Source organism: Sceloporus undulatus, chromosome 1, assembly GCF_019175285.1.
Source record: "Sceloporus undulatus isolate JIND9_A2432 ecotype Alabama chromosome 1, SceUnd_v1.1, whole genome shotgun sequence".
NCBI lineage: Eukaryota > Metazoa > Chordata > Lepidosauria > Squamata > Phrynosomatidae > Sceloporus > Sceloporus undulatus.
Genome location: NC_056522.1, coordinates 80,415,781 through 80,432,298, shown reverse-complemented (window position 1 = coordinate 80,432,298; position 16,518 = coordinate 80,415,781). Strand labels below are relative to the sequence as shown.

General features: G+C 42.5%; 2 protein-coding genes across 3 annotated transcripts in view; one reads left to right on the top strand and one right to left on the bottom strand.

Moving 5' to 3' along the window:
* Positions 1–1,754: 1,754 nt before the first annotated feature.
* On the bottom strand, positions 1,755–9,485 carry DYNLT1 (dynein light chain Tctex-type 1). Its single transcript, XM_042445741.1, has 5 exons — positions 9,392–9,485; positions 6,855–6,896; positions 3,963–4,086; positions 3,662–3,739; positions 1,755–2,148 (listed from the first exon to the last, which is right to left on the bottom strand). The coding sequence occupies exons 1-5, from the start codon at positions 9,416–9,418 to the stop codon at positions 2,078–2,080; spliced, it is 342 nt and encodes a 113-aa protein (XP_042301675.1). The 5' UTR covers positions 9,419–9,485; the 3' UTR covers positions 1,755–2,077.
* The window catches only part of SYTL3 (synaptotagmin like 3), a 55,667-nt gene continuing 48,553 nt past the window's right edge, over positions 9,405–16,518 (top strand). The window contains exon 1 of one of the 2 annotated variants that reach the window (XM_042445738.1): positions 9,405–9,506. The gene's annotated coding sequence lies outside the window, so the exon portion shown is untranslated. The other variant, XM_042445737.1, reaches the window with a different exon arrangement.

The following is a 16,518-nucleotide window of genomic DNA, read 5'->3' as shown; positions in this document are numbered from 1 at the left end:
CTCTCAATGAATGTCTTCAGGCGGTAATGGGCTGGATGAGGAAAAACAGATTGAAACTGAATCCAGACAAGACGGAGGTGCTCATGGTAGCGGCCCCGAAACCAAGAATTGGGTTGCAACCTCCAGTCCTGGATGGGGTCACATTCTCCTCCAGCGACTGTGTTCGCAGTCTGGGGGTGCTCCTTGACTCGTCGCTCCTGATGACAAATCAGGTAGATGCGACGGTCAGGAGTGCCTGTTATCAGCTTCGGCTGATACGCCAGCTGCGCCCTTTTCTGGAAGTAAGGGATCTCGAGACGGTTGTGCACGCGCTGGTAACCTCACGCCTTGACTTCTGTAATGCACTCTACATGGGGCTACCCCTGTGCTTGACTCGGAAATTACAGCTGGTTCAAAACATGGCAGCCAGGCTTGTGTCAGGTACATCTAGGAGGGACCACATTACTCCGGTTTTGAGGTCCCTCCACTGGCTGCCTATCAGCTTCCGGGCCCAGTACAAGGTGTTGGTTATCACCTTTAAAGCCCTAAATGGCTTGGGTCCAAACTATCTTAGAGACCGCCTCCTCCCGTACAATCCTCCCCGCGCTCTCCGGTCCTCTGGGAGGAATTTACTGCAGCCTCTAAAATCTAGGCTTGCGGCAACCTCCCAGAGGGCGTTCTCTGCTGTCGCCCCCAAACTCTGGAACGACCTGCCGGATGAGATCCGTCAGATAACATCATTAGACAGCTTTAAAAAAGCGGTCAAGACGGATCTCTTCCGGCAGGCTTTTCCAGATTAACCATCCCGGCCCAGGTTCCCTGATTCCCACATTCCTCCCGTGGCCCCATCTTAGAGATGGTTGAGGATCAACAGAGGGATATCAGGGTTTTTAGTTTTAATTGCTGTTTTTATCCTTGATATTGTATTTTTAATATGTTATACTATTTAATACTGTCTTAAGGGGGGGAGGGATAAAGTGTTTTTAATTGTCATATTTTATATTTTACTGTTGTTAACCGCCCGGATTGGTTTGCCAGAGGGTGGTATACAAATAAATATTATTATTATTATTCCCTTTCTCTATGGTATTGCATGTTGTCCAAGTATGTTGTAATATGTTCCCTTTCTCTATGGTATTGTATTAATATCCCCTGCAAACTTTAAATAAGATCCTTTTGACTTCAGGGATGCTATTGTGTTCTGGCATGTAACACCTTCCTGCTTTTTCTTCCATCTTTGTTCTGAGAGATAACATGATGGGATAAACAAGACACTGTTTTCTGCATCCAAATAGAAGAAATGGATATACATTGTATCTTTTTTTTTAAATACAATTTTGAACTGGGACATCATTCATGGGTGGGTGACCTATGCTTTCACTTTTACAGTCCTCGAAAAAAGGTTGAGCAACTGCAGTGCACCAGATGCTTCTGAATTGCAGCTCTCAGAACCCTTCCCTGTGAGCAGTGCTGGCCAACACTGCTGGAAGATTTGTTTTTAAAAGTCATTTTGGCATGCCAGTTGCCCATCCTTGGTCCTATCCTTTCAGCTCTTTGTAAATATTAAGACTTCTTTACATGCGCTTCAGCTACCTAAGTAGAGAATAGAGACAAGGCAATTCTGAAATTGTAATAGGTTTTAAAGCGTAAGGGAAACAATGGTGGCACTGATCAGGATAGCTGCACATCCAGCAATTCAGACTAGGAATGGCATGGAATTAGCCTCACTCTTCCTTCTTGAATTTGTATTGTATATAAACACACATACACATGTCCAGAACTTCAATAATTTAATAAACAAAGCTATTGTGTGAAAATTAGTCTTATTCAAACCAATTGCAATAAAGCTGAAGAAGTGCAGCAAGTTTCAGGTTTTAGCACCTTGAGAAAGAGTCCTTGAAGTGTTAAGACAGGAAGTGCTTTAGATATGGACAAAGGACAATGTGTTTATGTAACAGCATAAAAATTGCTCTCCCATTTGCTCACTGGAAGAAAGAAATTATTTAAAAAAAAACCAAGATCTGTTCATTGAATTCACAGTTTCAGTGGATTTATGAAATGGAAGTGATGACACAAAGGTTGAAGAGTTCCAAGGCAATCATATTGCAAGTCCAAAGGCACTGACAATACAGTACATAGTCTTGTTCTCCCATCTCACAGTGCAGGTTCCTACCCAAAAGAAAAAAAAAGCATTCCATTAGGATAGCATTACATTAAGGTAAATGAAAGATACCAATGCATCAAGTTAGAGCTATGCCTTTAAGATTATTTATAGAATATAGTACTTTTCACATCATAGAGTCGAGTCTCGATTATCTGGCAAACGGGCAGGCTGATAGTCAGATAACTGAAAATGTTGGATCATCCGGAGGTCCGGGCCTCTCCTCTGTGGTTTGGTTTTCCTCAGCCCAAAGTGAGTCCGCGGAGGCTGCTGCACGAAACTGCAGAGGAGAGGACTGGGCTGAGTGCCCAGGCCTCTTCTTGGCGGCTTGGTTTTCCTCATCTCGATGGGAGTCTGCAGACTCCCATCGGGCTATGGAAAACCAAGCCACAAAGGAGGAGAGGAGAGTCGAGGGACTTTTGTCTCCAATGGCGAGGCACCATTATCCGGCGTCCCATGTTTCTTCATGAGCGCACCGCCCATGTGGTGCACTCACGAAGAAGCATAGGATGTTGGATAATCCGGAATGTTGGATGACCGAAGGATAGATAATCGAGACTCTACCGTATAACCAAGGTTAGGGAGCTGTGGAGAAATCAAGACGTACCTATGACATTTCCCCCCATGTCCACACAATGGGGGGGGGGGAGTGAAGAGACCTTTCATTTTTGGTAAGGAAAATATTTCCAGCTCCAAAAGGTCCTCTGAAACATCCCTAAAATGTAAAACTGCACCTCCTAGAGTAATCTAGGGCCAAGAGTCTCCATTTGGGGGGGATGACTTTTGTTTGTTTGTTTTAGTGGGTGGGTGGGTAAGCTCTCAAGGGGTGGGGTGGGGTCACACTACTCTCATTCCTGTTAAACCAAAGATGGGGAATTTCCTCCATCATAAAGGCTGGACCAAATTTTAAGATGTCCACAGGGGCCACAATCAGTGGTTGGGAAGCCTTCATGTTGTTTCTGACTTATGGCAATTCTAAGGTGAACCTATCACAGAGTTTTCTTGGCAAGTTTTGGACCAAATCCACCAGTTTAAAATTATTTCCTAGCAGTAAAACCTTTAGGTGGAGCACTATAGGAGAAAATGAACCTGTACAAAAGCTGGAACACCACCAAATGGTGGCATCATAAGGAAGGAGGCATCACCCTCCAGGAAACCCTGGAATTCCAGGAGCATAGTATTTGGCCCAACAATCTGAGATTCTCCGTCCCTGTTCCAAACCTATATTTGGGTCTAAGCCAATTCAGCACTAAACAAACTTCTCATTGTTTAAATTCATGGACAACACCCAGTGATTGCTCTGCAGAAATCTAAAATACATATCTTCCACCTTGAGGCAAGAAACATATAAGTAACTTTGCCTTTGTTCATTTTTATCTGCCGGAATCTGAAGCTAGTAACCAAAGGGTAAGGGTGTGTAGAAAACCAATCCTAAAAGAAACTGCTTCCAGAATTACATAAACTCTATGTGAAACAACTCAGCAGAGAAACCAAGAAGTAAATATTCAAATATTCTTGTACCATCAGCAGTAGTATCCCAGAAGCAAGAGCTTGCTGTATGAAGTCCAGCACCATTCTTTTGCATAATCACACATGTCACTGTAAAAAGATGGCAAGGGCACTGTTAGAAAAGGGCTACACAGATGGATCATTTTTGCTTTTAACCTTGAAGTTGTATGGTCTTATTTTTATACCATTTTAATATTACAGCATGATTTAATATTACAGCATGGAGAAACTTACCTCTCCAATCCTCCTGTAATTTGACTTGAATCCATTTCTGTCCAAACCATTAGCAGAAAACAGAAACGCATGGACTTACCAACATATTTGAATGGTTTCCCCAGTTTTGTTAACTGGCTTAGAATTTGCTCTACGACACTTGTAGTCCATTGGTTCACTTTGCTGTGCAGATATGCATTTCCACCTATTGTCCCTTCAATGGCCTACAAAAGAGAACAGGTCCCTGTTTACCATCAACCTGCTGAGGAATTTTAATTCAAAAAGTGCCTTTGTTTCTCCTTTTTAAAGTGTATTCATTAGCTTCAAGGGCTAGAATCACTTCATAATTTTTCTACATGCAATTTAGGCTACACATGTGCCTCCAAATAACAGCACATGCTTCAAAAACAAACTAACAGACTGATCAACTGAGCTGCTTGCTTGAGCTTCAGTCTTTGGGCTGGTGAATTCTTCAGGGGTGTGTCCAAACACTGAAATAATCACAGATAATTGTAAAAAAAAAAAATGGTGGTACAGTATTCTGTATATTGGACTGTGGCTTTCCACTGGATGTCATCATGTTCTGAGTTCTTTACTCTTTTTTGTAGACTTTAAATTTCCAGACAAATGTGGAAAAAATATGCCAGCACCTGCTAAGCATATTGTACTTAGTTTACGGGTGTATGAGGAGTTCTAAAACAGTTATTCCTACTTGAGAGGTTACTAAAAGCAAGCATGTGTTTCAGAAAAAAATGGCATGACCTCTCTGCTCTTTCATATACAGCATATTTGTTGTATGCTCCTATCACTAATCATCAAGAAGGTTGCTACAGCAGGCCATCAGTAACAAAAACACTGGTGTCTTGGCAACTCTTAAACCAAGGACACTTCCCCTAAAGCTAGCAACTATATTGATTCTATGGCTGGAAGTCACAATTTATTTCTGAAGCTGGAATTTAATGGAGTAGAATTTAAGCTGATGTACAAGCGTTAAATACAGAGCTGCCCCTCTGATGTCACCACTAGAGTTCAAGTAGGTTTAAACAGCTTGCAGATTAGGCTACAGATCAGGTCATATTACATAAGGCAAAGTCCTAAATCGGATGCCCTTAATCATTAAAAAGAGAGATAAAAACTGTAAGCAGTTCTGTATGGATGTCAAGAAAATAATAGAGAATTATAGCTCTCTACTAATTTGGGATTCAACAGATCACCCAGGGAACACTGCACTCATAGGGTGTTCCTTCCAATGGTGTCATTCCACTAGCAGACTGAGCTTTTGCTCACAGCAGGTGCATTCAACCATTCTAGGGGGTTCTCTGCCTCCTCCTTGCCAGAGGTCACCAAATTCAGGAACATACCTTAACCCTTTGGATAACATTTTCAGGAGGCTCTATGAAATGACTAGTGGGCTGGGGGCAAGAATGTGGTGGGAAAATCTTTTTTTGTGAACTCTCTGCTGGCACTGCAATACTGCACAAAAAAAACCAAACATTCCAGGCTTTGCCTTACCACTCTTTACACCCCCTGAAAAATCACTCATGAAAATCAGGTTATGTTCCCAAACTGAACTCTATCCAGCACTGGTTTTCAATCTACAGTCTTCCAGATGCTTTGGACTTCAGCTCATTGAAGCCTCTGGCATTGCTACCAATGGTCTGGGATTCTGGTAATTGAAGTCCTAACAGCTGGAGGATCAAAGGTTGAAAAAAAGCCCCCCTGCAATATAGCACAAGGAGTTGCAGACTCAAGGTTGGGGACAGGGAGAAAAGGCTTTCTATCCATATATATGGTCCTTTTTTTTAATTTTTGCTGAATATACAAGGTTGCTTCCACAAATAAAAAAGACCATACATATGGTTAGATATCCTTTTTTATTTGTAGAAGCAACTCTATATGTTTTTTCAGCCTTATATTTTCTAGTAAGATCAAATTACATGACTAGCTTACTACAAGTGTCAAATGAAACAGAAGATATCTGTACAGCATTCCCTTCAACAAATTTCAGATAAGAAATTTAAGAACTGCATGCTAGGATGTTTGCTAAGACACTACAGCTAGCATCCTGCCAGCCCCCAATTAATCAACTGCTTAATATTGAATTAACATATCTGTAAATCCCACTGACTGAATGGGTTTACTCTAGTCAAGAGTTAACAAAATTATTTAGTCTGGCACATGGATATTACCCTTCTCATAAGTAGACTTAAGCTTAAAATTTAACACAGTGAGTACTGTATACATTCATGTATAAGTCTAGAAATTTCGGTCAAAAAATTGACCCCAAAACCTTGAGTCAACTTATCCAAGGGTCAACATAAGTACTGTGTCTTGACCCTTATTTAAAAGAAGGATCCATCCCCTGGTGAAATGCAACAACAGAATCTGTCCTGGAAGCACCGACAACCCCTCTACTCTCTCATCCATGCAGCCTTAACAGTGAGCACAAAGAGTTATGTCTGCTGGAATTTTGTATGTTCTTTAACATTGTTTTGCTTTGCTTCATCCTGTAAATCCTTTGCTATATGCCCCTAAATTTTACCCATGACTTGTCCACGAGTCATATCAAAATCCATAATTTTGGCCTCAAAACCTGCCCTCGATTTACAGGTATACATGAGGTCAACTTATACTTGAGTATATACAGTACTTGATTGTTACGTGCCTTCAAGTCATTTCTGACTTATGAAAACCCTAAGAAGGCCCTATCATAGGGTTTTCTTGGCATGATTTGTTGGGGGTGGGGGTTCATTTGCATTCCCCTGAGGCTGAGAGTGTGACTAGCTCAAGGTCCCTCAATGGATTTCCATGGCTGACAGGAAACTTGAGACTTGTTCAGAGTCACAGTCCAATGCTCAAATCACACCACACTGGCTCTCCCAACAGTGTAAAAATGGCATTGATTCTCTTCAAATTTTAATTAAGAAAAACATCTAATATAAATATACTGCAAGATTATATTCTTGCAAAATGTGCCCACACACCATCCTACCTCTTTTATGATGTTGCTTACTTCATCCACAATAAACGCGGTCTTTAAAAAGAGGTAAACAAGAAATCATGTTAAACAAAAGATGCAATTTTGCTTTTTTTTTTGCAAAACTGGCTAAAATACACTTGCTAGGGGGAAAAAAATCAAACCTGCAAATGTTAATGATCCATAGTATTAGCATCAAAAAGAGTATCAGGTGATTGCCTAAACCCTGTGACTAAACTACAGCAAACATAACCACTTGCAGAGAAAGAAATTTCAGAGAACCATATGCCTAATATCCCTCAAAATGCATACCGACTAGACTACAAAAAAGAAACGAAGGAGGAGGGATGATACAGTGGTTTATTTTACATGGGGTTAATTTATGCAGTTAAATTATTGATTTATATATCAAGGTGAAACCACATACAAGTTCTAGTCTGTTGCTGTTGTTAACTGCCCTCAAGTCGACTCTGACTCATGACAGCCCTGTGGATGAGCATCTCCAAGGTCCCCTGTCCTCCACTGCTCTGCATATGTCCTGCAAACTCAAGCCCCTGGCCTCCCTGATTGAGTCTATCCAGCTGGTGTACAGTCTCCCTCTCTTTCTTGTTGTTGTTGTGACTTCACCTCTCTCATGGGGTTTTCTTAGCAAGATTTGTTCAGTGGTGGTTTGCCATTGCCATCCTCTGAGGCTGAGAGCGTGTGACTTGCTCACGGTCACCCAATGGGTTTCATGGCCAAGCCAGGATTCAAACCCTGGTTTCCAGACTTGTAGTCCAACTCTCAAACCACTAAGCCACAGTGGCTCTCTCACCTTCTACCTTTCCCAACATCATTGTTTCTTCTAATGAGTTGTGCCTTCTCATGATGATCATCCAATTCACTGTATTACCATGTATGGATGTGAGAACTGGACAATGAATAAAGAGGATAAGAGGGAAATCGATTCATTTGAGATGTGTTGCTGGAGAAGAATGCAGAGGATAGCATGCAGGGCCAAAAGGACAAACAAATGGGTCCTAGAACAAATCAAGCCAGAACTCTCCCTGGAAGCCAAGACGACTAAAGCGAGGCTGTTGTGCCTTGGCCACATCATGAGAAGGCATGACTCACTAGAAAAGACATCAATGCTAGGAAAGATAGAAGGTAGCAGAAAGAGAGGAAGAGCATGCGCCAGACTCGATCAGGGAGATCACGGGCCTGAGCTGAAAGGTGGAGGGAAGTAGAAAGAAAGGAAGACCTCATGCTAGTGGTCCCCAAACTTGTGCCCTTTAAGAGATTTTGGACTATAGCTCCCAAAAGCCTCAGCCTCAGCTACACTCCCAATAGTCTGGGAGTCAAAGTCCAAAGTCCCTTGAAAAGCACAGTTTGGGGACCACTGTGTTAGATGGATGGGCTCAATTATGGAGGGGACGAGTGTGAATCTACAAGAGCTTAGCAGAGCAGAGGAGGGCAGGATTCCTGGAGATGCTTCAGGGTCGCCATGAGTCTCTAGGCCCACTGGAGGGCAGTTAACAACCGCCAAGGGGCCCAGAAGCCGTTTCCTTCCACTGTTAACACGCAGTTTCTTCCTGTTTGGGGGAAAGACATCATTTACAAACCATGGTCAGTGGAGTGTATTTTGGGTCGAGAGTTGGCTGTTTTTTAAGTCAGGGGACAATGAAGTGCCCCAAGAGTCACAGTATTCCCTCTGAAGGGTCCAGTTCAGCCTCCATGATTGCCACCTCCGCTTTACACACATGAACAATGTAGACTTCAAAGCCCTAGCCATGATAGTCTGGGGAATCGGTGGGCAAAGCGACCTTGTGGCACCTGTGAGGCTAAATGAAAGAGAGAAGTTGGCAGCAGGAAGTTTTCATGGGCTTCAGCCTCTTCCTCTCAGGGTGCATCCACACTGGAGAAATAACGCAGTTCGACACCACTTTTCAGCGCTGCAGCTCCGGCCCAGGGAAGCCCAGGATCTGTAGTTTTACAAGGTCTTTAGCCTTCTCTGGGGGAAGGTGACACGGCAGTTGTGTCGAAACCAGTACGAACTAAACAAATGACAGTACCTTCCCATAGGGAAACCATGCTTGCCCATAGGGAAACACTGCACAACAGGTGCCCATACAGGATCATTGGACAATCCTTGCCCATAGGGAAACACAGGCAAACACTTGCCCACAATGAAACACTGGAGATGAACCCCAATGATTCCTTATGGGAAAGCATTCCCCAATGTTTCCCTATAAGCAAAGATTCCCCAATGAGTCCCTGTGCTCTGCTTCGTTCGAGGGGTGACAAAGGAAGAGCTCTGAGGGACAATGGGGAAGGGGGCGTGGCTTTCGAGGCCCCTGAGAGGTTGCTAGGGGAAACCCCGTACCGGTCCCCGAGTGTCTTTGGCTCCCCTGAGGCGTTGCTAGGGGAGACCCCGCGGGGAGGGGGGCGGGGCGGATGCCGGGGGGGGGCCGAACGGCCTCCGCCCCGCCCCCCTCCCAGCGGGGTCTCCCCTAGCAACGCCTCAGGGGAGCCAAAGACACCCGGGGACCTCAGCACCGCTGAACCCTCGTTACCTCCTCCGCAGACTGAAGCTCGTCCATCTTCCCTCTCCCTCCCGAGGCTTCGACTGCGCATGCGCAACCGCCTTTCAACCGCTTTGCCTCTTTATTCTTCTCCGGCTGCGCGGAGGTGCCACTCTGGTCTCTCAGCCAATCACCTTGCGCGAGGGGCGGGACCGAACGTGGCCGGGAAGAGCCAATCGGGCGGCGTGGCTGTGCGCCTGCGTAGTCGGTCCTGGGCCTCGCCCTTATGTAGGAATGCTGCTGATTCTTTTTGTGTCGTGTGTTGCAGGATACGTCCATTTTGAGACCGCTTTAACTGCCCTGGCTCAATGTTGGGGGGGGGCATTCTGGGATTTGTAGTTCCTGTGAGGCCTTTAGTCTTCTCTGTCAGAGGTCTCTGGTGCCCTCAGCGAACTACAAATCCCAGAATTCCCTAGCATTGAGCCATGGCAGTTAAAGTGGTGTCAAACTGGACTGTTTATGCACAGCATCCACACTGCAGGAATAATTCAGTTTGACACCGCTTTAACTGCCATGTGGCTCAGTACTATGGGATTCTGGGAATTGTAGTTCTGTGCAACATTTAGCCTCTGTCAGAGTCAGCACTGGTGCCCTCAGCAAACCACAAATCCCAGAATTCAGTGGGATGGAGCCAGGGCAGTTAAAGCGGTGTCAAACTGGATTGTATCCGCAGGGCGGCTGCAGCCTTAATTAGCGCGTGCTGTAGAGATAAAGCAGATTGATATCACTTTAACTGCTGTGGCTCAATGCTGTGGGATTCTGGGAACTGTAGTTTTATGAGAGACTGAGCCCTCGTCAAAAATACAAATCCCAAAAATCCATAGTATTGGGCCATGGAAGTTAAAATGATGGCAGTAGTCCTCCTAAAAAGATGTGAAAATACAGTGGGCCTTGGTTCCGCCGGGGTTTGGTTCCAGGCCAGGACCCCTCCTCTGGGTACCAAAAACCCACGGATGCTCAAATCCCATTACATACAGTGGCTTAATAAAATGGTGTCCCTTATATATATATAAAAGCAACATCATGCTCATTCCTCTACATTTCCAGCTTTGACTTTTGTGTATTTGATTATTTACGGATTTTATGAATATGTCCTCTCTAGGAATATCTAGGTCTTCCAGCGCAACTTTATGGTCAACTTTAACCAAAAGTTGCACTGAAGGATCTTGGAGATTCCTAGAGAGAATATTCTACTAGGCATCTGTAGCTCCTCCAGCGCAATTCTGTGGTCAATGTCTGGCAAATGTTGACCTAGAGATTCCTAGAGAGGTGTTCTCTCAGGTAAAAAACAGTGTTTTTGTTATTTACGCTTTTTCCACATTCATGGGATCCTGTGCCCCTTACCTCCAGCAAATGTGGAGGGATGAGTGCACTAATGAACAGATTATAAAGACTCCAGACCTTGTGGCTTTGGCTTTCTTGTGGAAGGAGGAGTGCATATATCTATATCTATATAGATTAATATTTCCAAGCTGGGGATGGTTGTACCTGTGGATAAAAAAAATCTGTGGCTATGGAGGGTTGGCTGTACAGCCTACAGTCAGTGGCACATTGAGTTTTGCAATGGAAGGGTTGGGAGAAAGTGATGGTTATGGCATTCCTGCTGCAGCTTGGGATGGTTTTTGTTTTGTTTTGGTAGCTGCTAAAAATGTAAAACTACCACCAACAGACAGGGCTGGAGTTGCTTTCTTATTCCCAAAATTTATCCTGACTCAGGTTTTTTTATATCCTAGTTGCTCACTCCCAAGTACTATTTTTACAATTTTATTTATTTATTGTCGTGTGCCTTTAAGTTGCCTCTGACGTATGGCAACTCGAAGGCAACCCTGTCATGTTTTTCTTCACAGGATTTGTTCAGAAGAGGCTTGCCATTGCCTTCCCCCTGAAGCTGAGAGAGTGTGACTTGCCCTGGGTCACCCAATGGAGTTTCAGGACTGAGCAGGGAACTGAACCATGGTCTCCAGAGTCATAGTCAAACACTCAAGCCACTATGCCTAACCCTACTTTTCCCAAAGTTCAGGTCTCAGGGCAGCTTAGAGCACTTGAAAAGTTAAAAACGTAATGAAACAGTAAAAAATAAAAAAAACCTGTGAAAAACATAAACCACTGAAGAAAAAGAAAGAAAGCAGTCTCCCTTTTCCCTTGCATAATCAAGTCATCCAAGGCTCAACAGAACAAGACAAAAGTTTTCACTCTTGTCTGTGGAAAGATAGCAAAAAAGCTGCCAGTCTCACCTTTCTGGGAATGTACTGCTTAACATTCACACTTTTGGACAAGATGGTTGTCAGCTTATATTTAATGTTCTTTAAACCTGATGGACTAAATGGTGTCTAGTCGAAGTTTAGTGGTTTGAGCATTGGATATGACTCTGAAGACCAGTGTTCAAATCCCAGCTGGGCCATATCAACACACTGGGTGACCGTGGGCAAATCACACTTTCTCAGCCTCAGAGGATGGCAATGGCAAGCCCCCTCTGAAGAAACTTGCCATGAAAATCCCATGATAGGTTCGTGGAAGGGTTGCTATAAGTCAGAAATGAAAGCACACCATCACAACAAGAAAAGTAGAACCAAAAAATTCAGCCTCAAACTTATCAGTCTGTAACATCCTTAAAAGAATATGTGGTTCAAATTCGGGATGTTTCCCTGCACTGAAAATCCCATTCTCATTAGTCACTTCCTTCTTATTTGTGTGGGTTGTGTAACCACTTATGACATGCCTCACTATGCAACAGTTTTGTGCTTCCCTTCTCCATGGAGTTGATAGTCTCTGTGCCAGCTACTTCACAAGCACCAACATGACTTTGGATCTTACGAACAAATATGAATGATAATACACTGTGTTCTATGTTAGCTGTCACCTGTCTTATGTCTTAACATTTCATTATTATTATTATTATTATTATTATTATTATTAATAGTATTTATACCCTGCTCTTCAACCAAAAGGCTATCAGAGCGGCTTACATTATTTTAAATTAGACATTTGCCTTGATCTTCTTTCACTCAGCTTCTTTCTTCCTCGTTTTCAATACTTACCAAAAATTGCTGCAGAACCAAGCAGATGCAAGTATAAAGCAGAGAACTGTACCGACAAAAACTGAACTCCTCAGGTTTTTTTGTTTGCATTATTTCATCCAATAATAATAACAGTAATAATTTATATCCTGTTTCTCCAGAAGATCGAAGTGGCTAACACTAAAAACATCCCTAAAATACAATAATTGCTTGCTACCATTGTATCCCAAATCATCCCTAACCCTCCCATCCACAATAAAATACAATCAGATTATTAAGCAGTTATTAAAACAATTATTAAAATTACAAGGCAGAGGTGGTTAGGGAATTTGTTGAATGATTAAATACAAGGTTGCTAAAATATTAATCCAGGGAAGGCTTGCTGGAAGAGCTATGTCTTGATTGCCTTTCTAAAGCAATACACTGTACATCAAATCTCCAGCAGGCTATTCCATAATTTGGGAGTGGCAAAAGAAAAGGTCCTCCGAGTAATTGCAGTCAGCCTAGTTTTAGCTGGCTGCAGTAGATTTTTATAGAGGACCTCCATGTGTGGGACGGATTATATGGGAGAAGGCGATCCCATAAGTAAGACTTGTAACAGTTGATTCATGTACTGAGTAAAATGTTGCTTCAGTTCATCAGGCAGTCAAGAGTACTGTTTTTTAAAGTATTTTAAAATACACAAGTATTGAAGAAAGGCACAGGCAGACAGTGAAGTGATCTGTCATGACACAGAGCATGCCATCACCAAGCTTGAACCAGTGTCATGTAGACCTGGGGGCTGTTGCTGCTGAATATGAATGATGCTAAGTTCATGCCATTGAGATGGTTTGTACTGTACCTGTGCTGACACAGCAAATCCTTTGTCTTCCTGGTCTATTCATCTCAATTTCCATGGGTTGATTCCTCCCCATCATTTGTCATTTGTTGTTAAATGTTGACCTGGACTCATGGCAACCCTGTGTATGAGACATCTCCAGGCTCCTCTGTTCTCTACTGCTCTGCTTAGGTCCTGTAAATTTATACTTGTGGCCTCCTTAATTGAGACTATCCGTCTAGCTTGAGGTCTTCCTCTCTTTCTAATGTACTTCTCTCCACCTTTCCCAGCATTATTGTCTTTTCTAATGAGTGAAGGTGTGGCCAAAGTACAACAGTTTGATCATCTTGGCTTCCAGGGAGATTTCAGGCCTGATCTGTTCAAGGACCTATTTGTTTGTCTTTTTGGTCCTCTCACACCCATACAGGGTGATGAGAGATGCAGTGATGTGGACAATTGTAATGTTAGTACTCAGTTGTATATCTTTACTCTTTAGGATCTTGTCTAGCTTTGCTTAACAGTGCTGGCTTCTTGTGTCAGTGCACCATTTTACTAGTGAATAAGTAGATAAATAAATTTAAAAAGCAGAAATCAGGCATCTTTCCCATTTTGGAGAATGCTTTCTCTAGATTTTGGGGGGGGGGTTACAGCAGGTTTTTCACATGGGATTATTAAACATCAGTGCGGTTTTGTGCAATAAATAAAAGCTATATAAATGAGACTACTCATCCTCCCTTTTCATATGGTCTTGCCAAACATAGGTTCAGAACTTCATCCCAAAATGAAGAACAGCTCCTGATTCTGTTTGCTCTCTCACATCTATTTGCTCCCTGAGATATTTCTTCCTTAGTTCCTTCCAGCTTTCTTCTCTCAGAACTATCTAATGTATTTATTTCCCCTCTCAAACTTACCACTGCTGGTTAGAGCGGTTTCTGTTCTTAGGCAACATTATTTGCTCAAGTTCTCTAGGAACTTAGTGCTTGCCATGTCTGGCCCTGCTTTTTGCCAGTTGTCTTATGACATGGGACAGAATTTTGCAAATATCAATATGAGCAGAAGAGAAACAATGATTGTTGACTGATGAAGTTCACAAGATACTGAAATCTGAGGTTGTCTTGAATTTGTCCTGCATGAAAAGGCCCAAGTCAGGACTATTTCATTTCATTCCCCTTTGTCTTTCCAGTTATAACTCTTTTCTTATGCTGGGGAATTGGTTCAAGATGAGAAGCAAATGCAAACTGACATGTGAAATTTAGTAATATTTGGTACTGAAGCCGCGAGATTTAGAGAAATTAAACATGAGAGTGATACTCCAAATCTCAAAACTGGTAAAATTCAAAGATAAAATTGAAACATATAGAACTGAAGGTGCCTTTGTCTAAAATGCAGAGGCATATTGTGACCTGACCTTTCCAGCAATCAAAGAACAACTATATTCTATGGTATACTCAGTTTACAGGGGACAGATGGAGTTATATGATCTAACTATACCCTCTTTTTGAGTTAATTATGTTTAAGAACAGCTAAAAAGTTATAGTCTTTAAGGTAATGTAATCTGCTATGAGTGCACCATTGTATTTACAACATATACATGTAATGGCTATGTATTAGAGTGTTCATCTGTCATTTGTAACCATATCTGTTAATGGATAGAATTAGTTTTTAAAATGGCAGGTATTGGTAGTGTAATGATGTAATGGGGTTTGCCAAAGATGATGTCAGAGGGGGTTTGAAAAAGTATAAAATGGTCCAGAACTCTTTGTTCTGGACCCAGACAAGATTTGAGCTTTGCCTCTTGTCTCGCTCAAACTTGCCTTGATTTTGCAAAACCAAATAAAGTTTTTGTTCCTGTTTAAAATCCTCTGGCTTCTTGTTCAGTTTTTTGGCTAACAAACTGAGCAGGAAGGAATATCTGCATCTTTTTGCAGTTCGTGATTTCAGTACGAAGCAAAGTGCAGCAGGGCTAGCACAATATGAACTTGTGTTAGAAAGAAGAGTAATTACTTAGAATGCTCTTGTAACGTAAAAGGAGAACTTATGCTTACTGTCCCAGGAAATCCATCTTAGGATAGGAAAGGAGATAGGCAAAAGAAGTTGACCTATACTTGGTTAGAAGAGTGTATAAAAGATGGATGTCATATGTAGGTATAGGCTAGCATCCATTATTGGGGTTGGAGCCACATGGATACTTCTTCCCAGACAAAGGGAACAAAGGCCTGTTACAGACAGACCAAAATAAAGCTGCTTCGAGTCACTTTGGAGGTATGGTATTTCAATGATGCATGCATCCTAAGAGACCAAACGCCGCACCAAAGCCACGCTCTGGTCCTAAGGACTGGAGTGCAGCTTTGGTGTGGCTTTTGGACTCTTAGGACTCATGCATCATTGAAATACCATACCTCCAAAGTGACTCGAAGCAGCTTTATTTTGGCCTGTCTGTAACAGGCCAAAGAGACTGAGAAGGGGGAAGTGATCTTTATAGGTAAGAAGGAAGCAAATAGCATGAGTACACATACCAAAGAAAGATACAGAGAGGTGAAAACAAAGGGCAGGCATTATCTAGACTCCCCTCTCTTACTAATCACTTTTTTAAAAAGTCCTGAAACCTCTTTGCTTCCAACATGAAACACTGTTCTAGAAGACTGGCACACCATGTGGCAAGAATATGTTTGGATTAGCTATGCTGATCCTTACTACCCACATTCATTCACTCTTGAGACAGATTTGCTAAGCATGGTGATGTTTTCCCTAGTCTGAGGTTTGTTGGTTACTGGACCTGCAAATCAGTGTAAAATAAGGGTGAATAGTATGATACTGACTAGAAATGTCACAAAAGCATCGTTAGTTCCATAAAAAGATGTTTATTTTCCATGGGGTACCTAAAAGAAGGAATGTTTCATAGGCCCTCTCACAAGTTATAAGTCCCTAAATGCAGCCCATTACTACCTCTCCGTCCTTTGACTTCTGCTCATACCAGCAAAGAGCAGACAGAGCTTGCCATGGGCAAGATGGATCTATCCAAATAAAATAACTACATATGACTATATTCTGGTAAAACAAGAGTTGGAATATATATGATAATAATCATGCAACAAACAAGAAAGGGGCCTGTGGCTTTACTAATTGAGTTTAAATTCCACTGTCCTTGGCTAAAGTCCCTACATGGCCAAGAGAGGTATGGCTTCCACCCTCCAAACCAACTGCATTAGAAAAGAGACAACATTCATACACAGTGTAGGCTGGTGACTTCAGCATTGTCACTCTTTCTTCTTCCTGTGTGATTT

Coding starts and splice junctions, on each gene's coding strand:
- DYNLT1 (XM_042445741.1), bottom strand. CDS start 9,418: ATGGACGAGCTTCAGTCTGCGGAGGAG. Junction 6,897..9,391: donor AGCTTCAGTCTGCGGAGGAG/GTAACGAGGGTT, acceptor CTCTTTTTAAAG/ACCGCGTTTATTGTGGATGA. Junction 2,149..3,661: donor CTGGGATACTACTGCTGATG/GTACAAGAATAT, acceptor TCTTTTGGGTAG/GAACCTGCACTGTGAGATGG.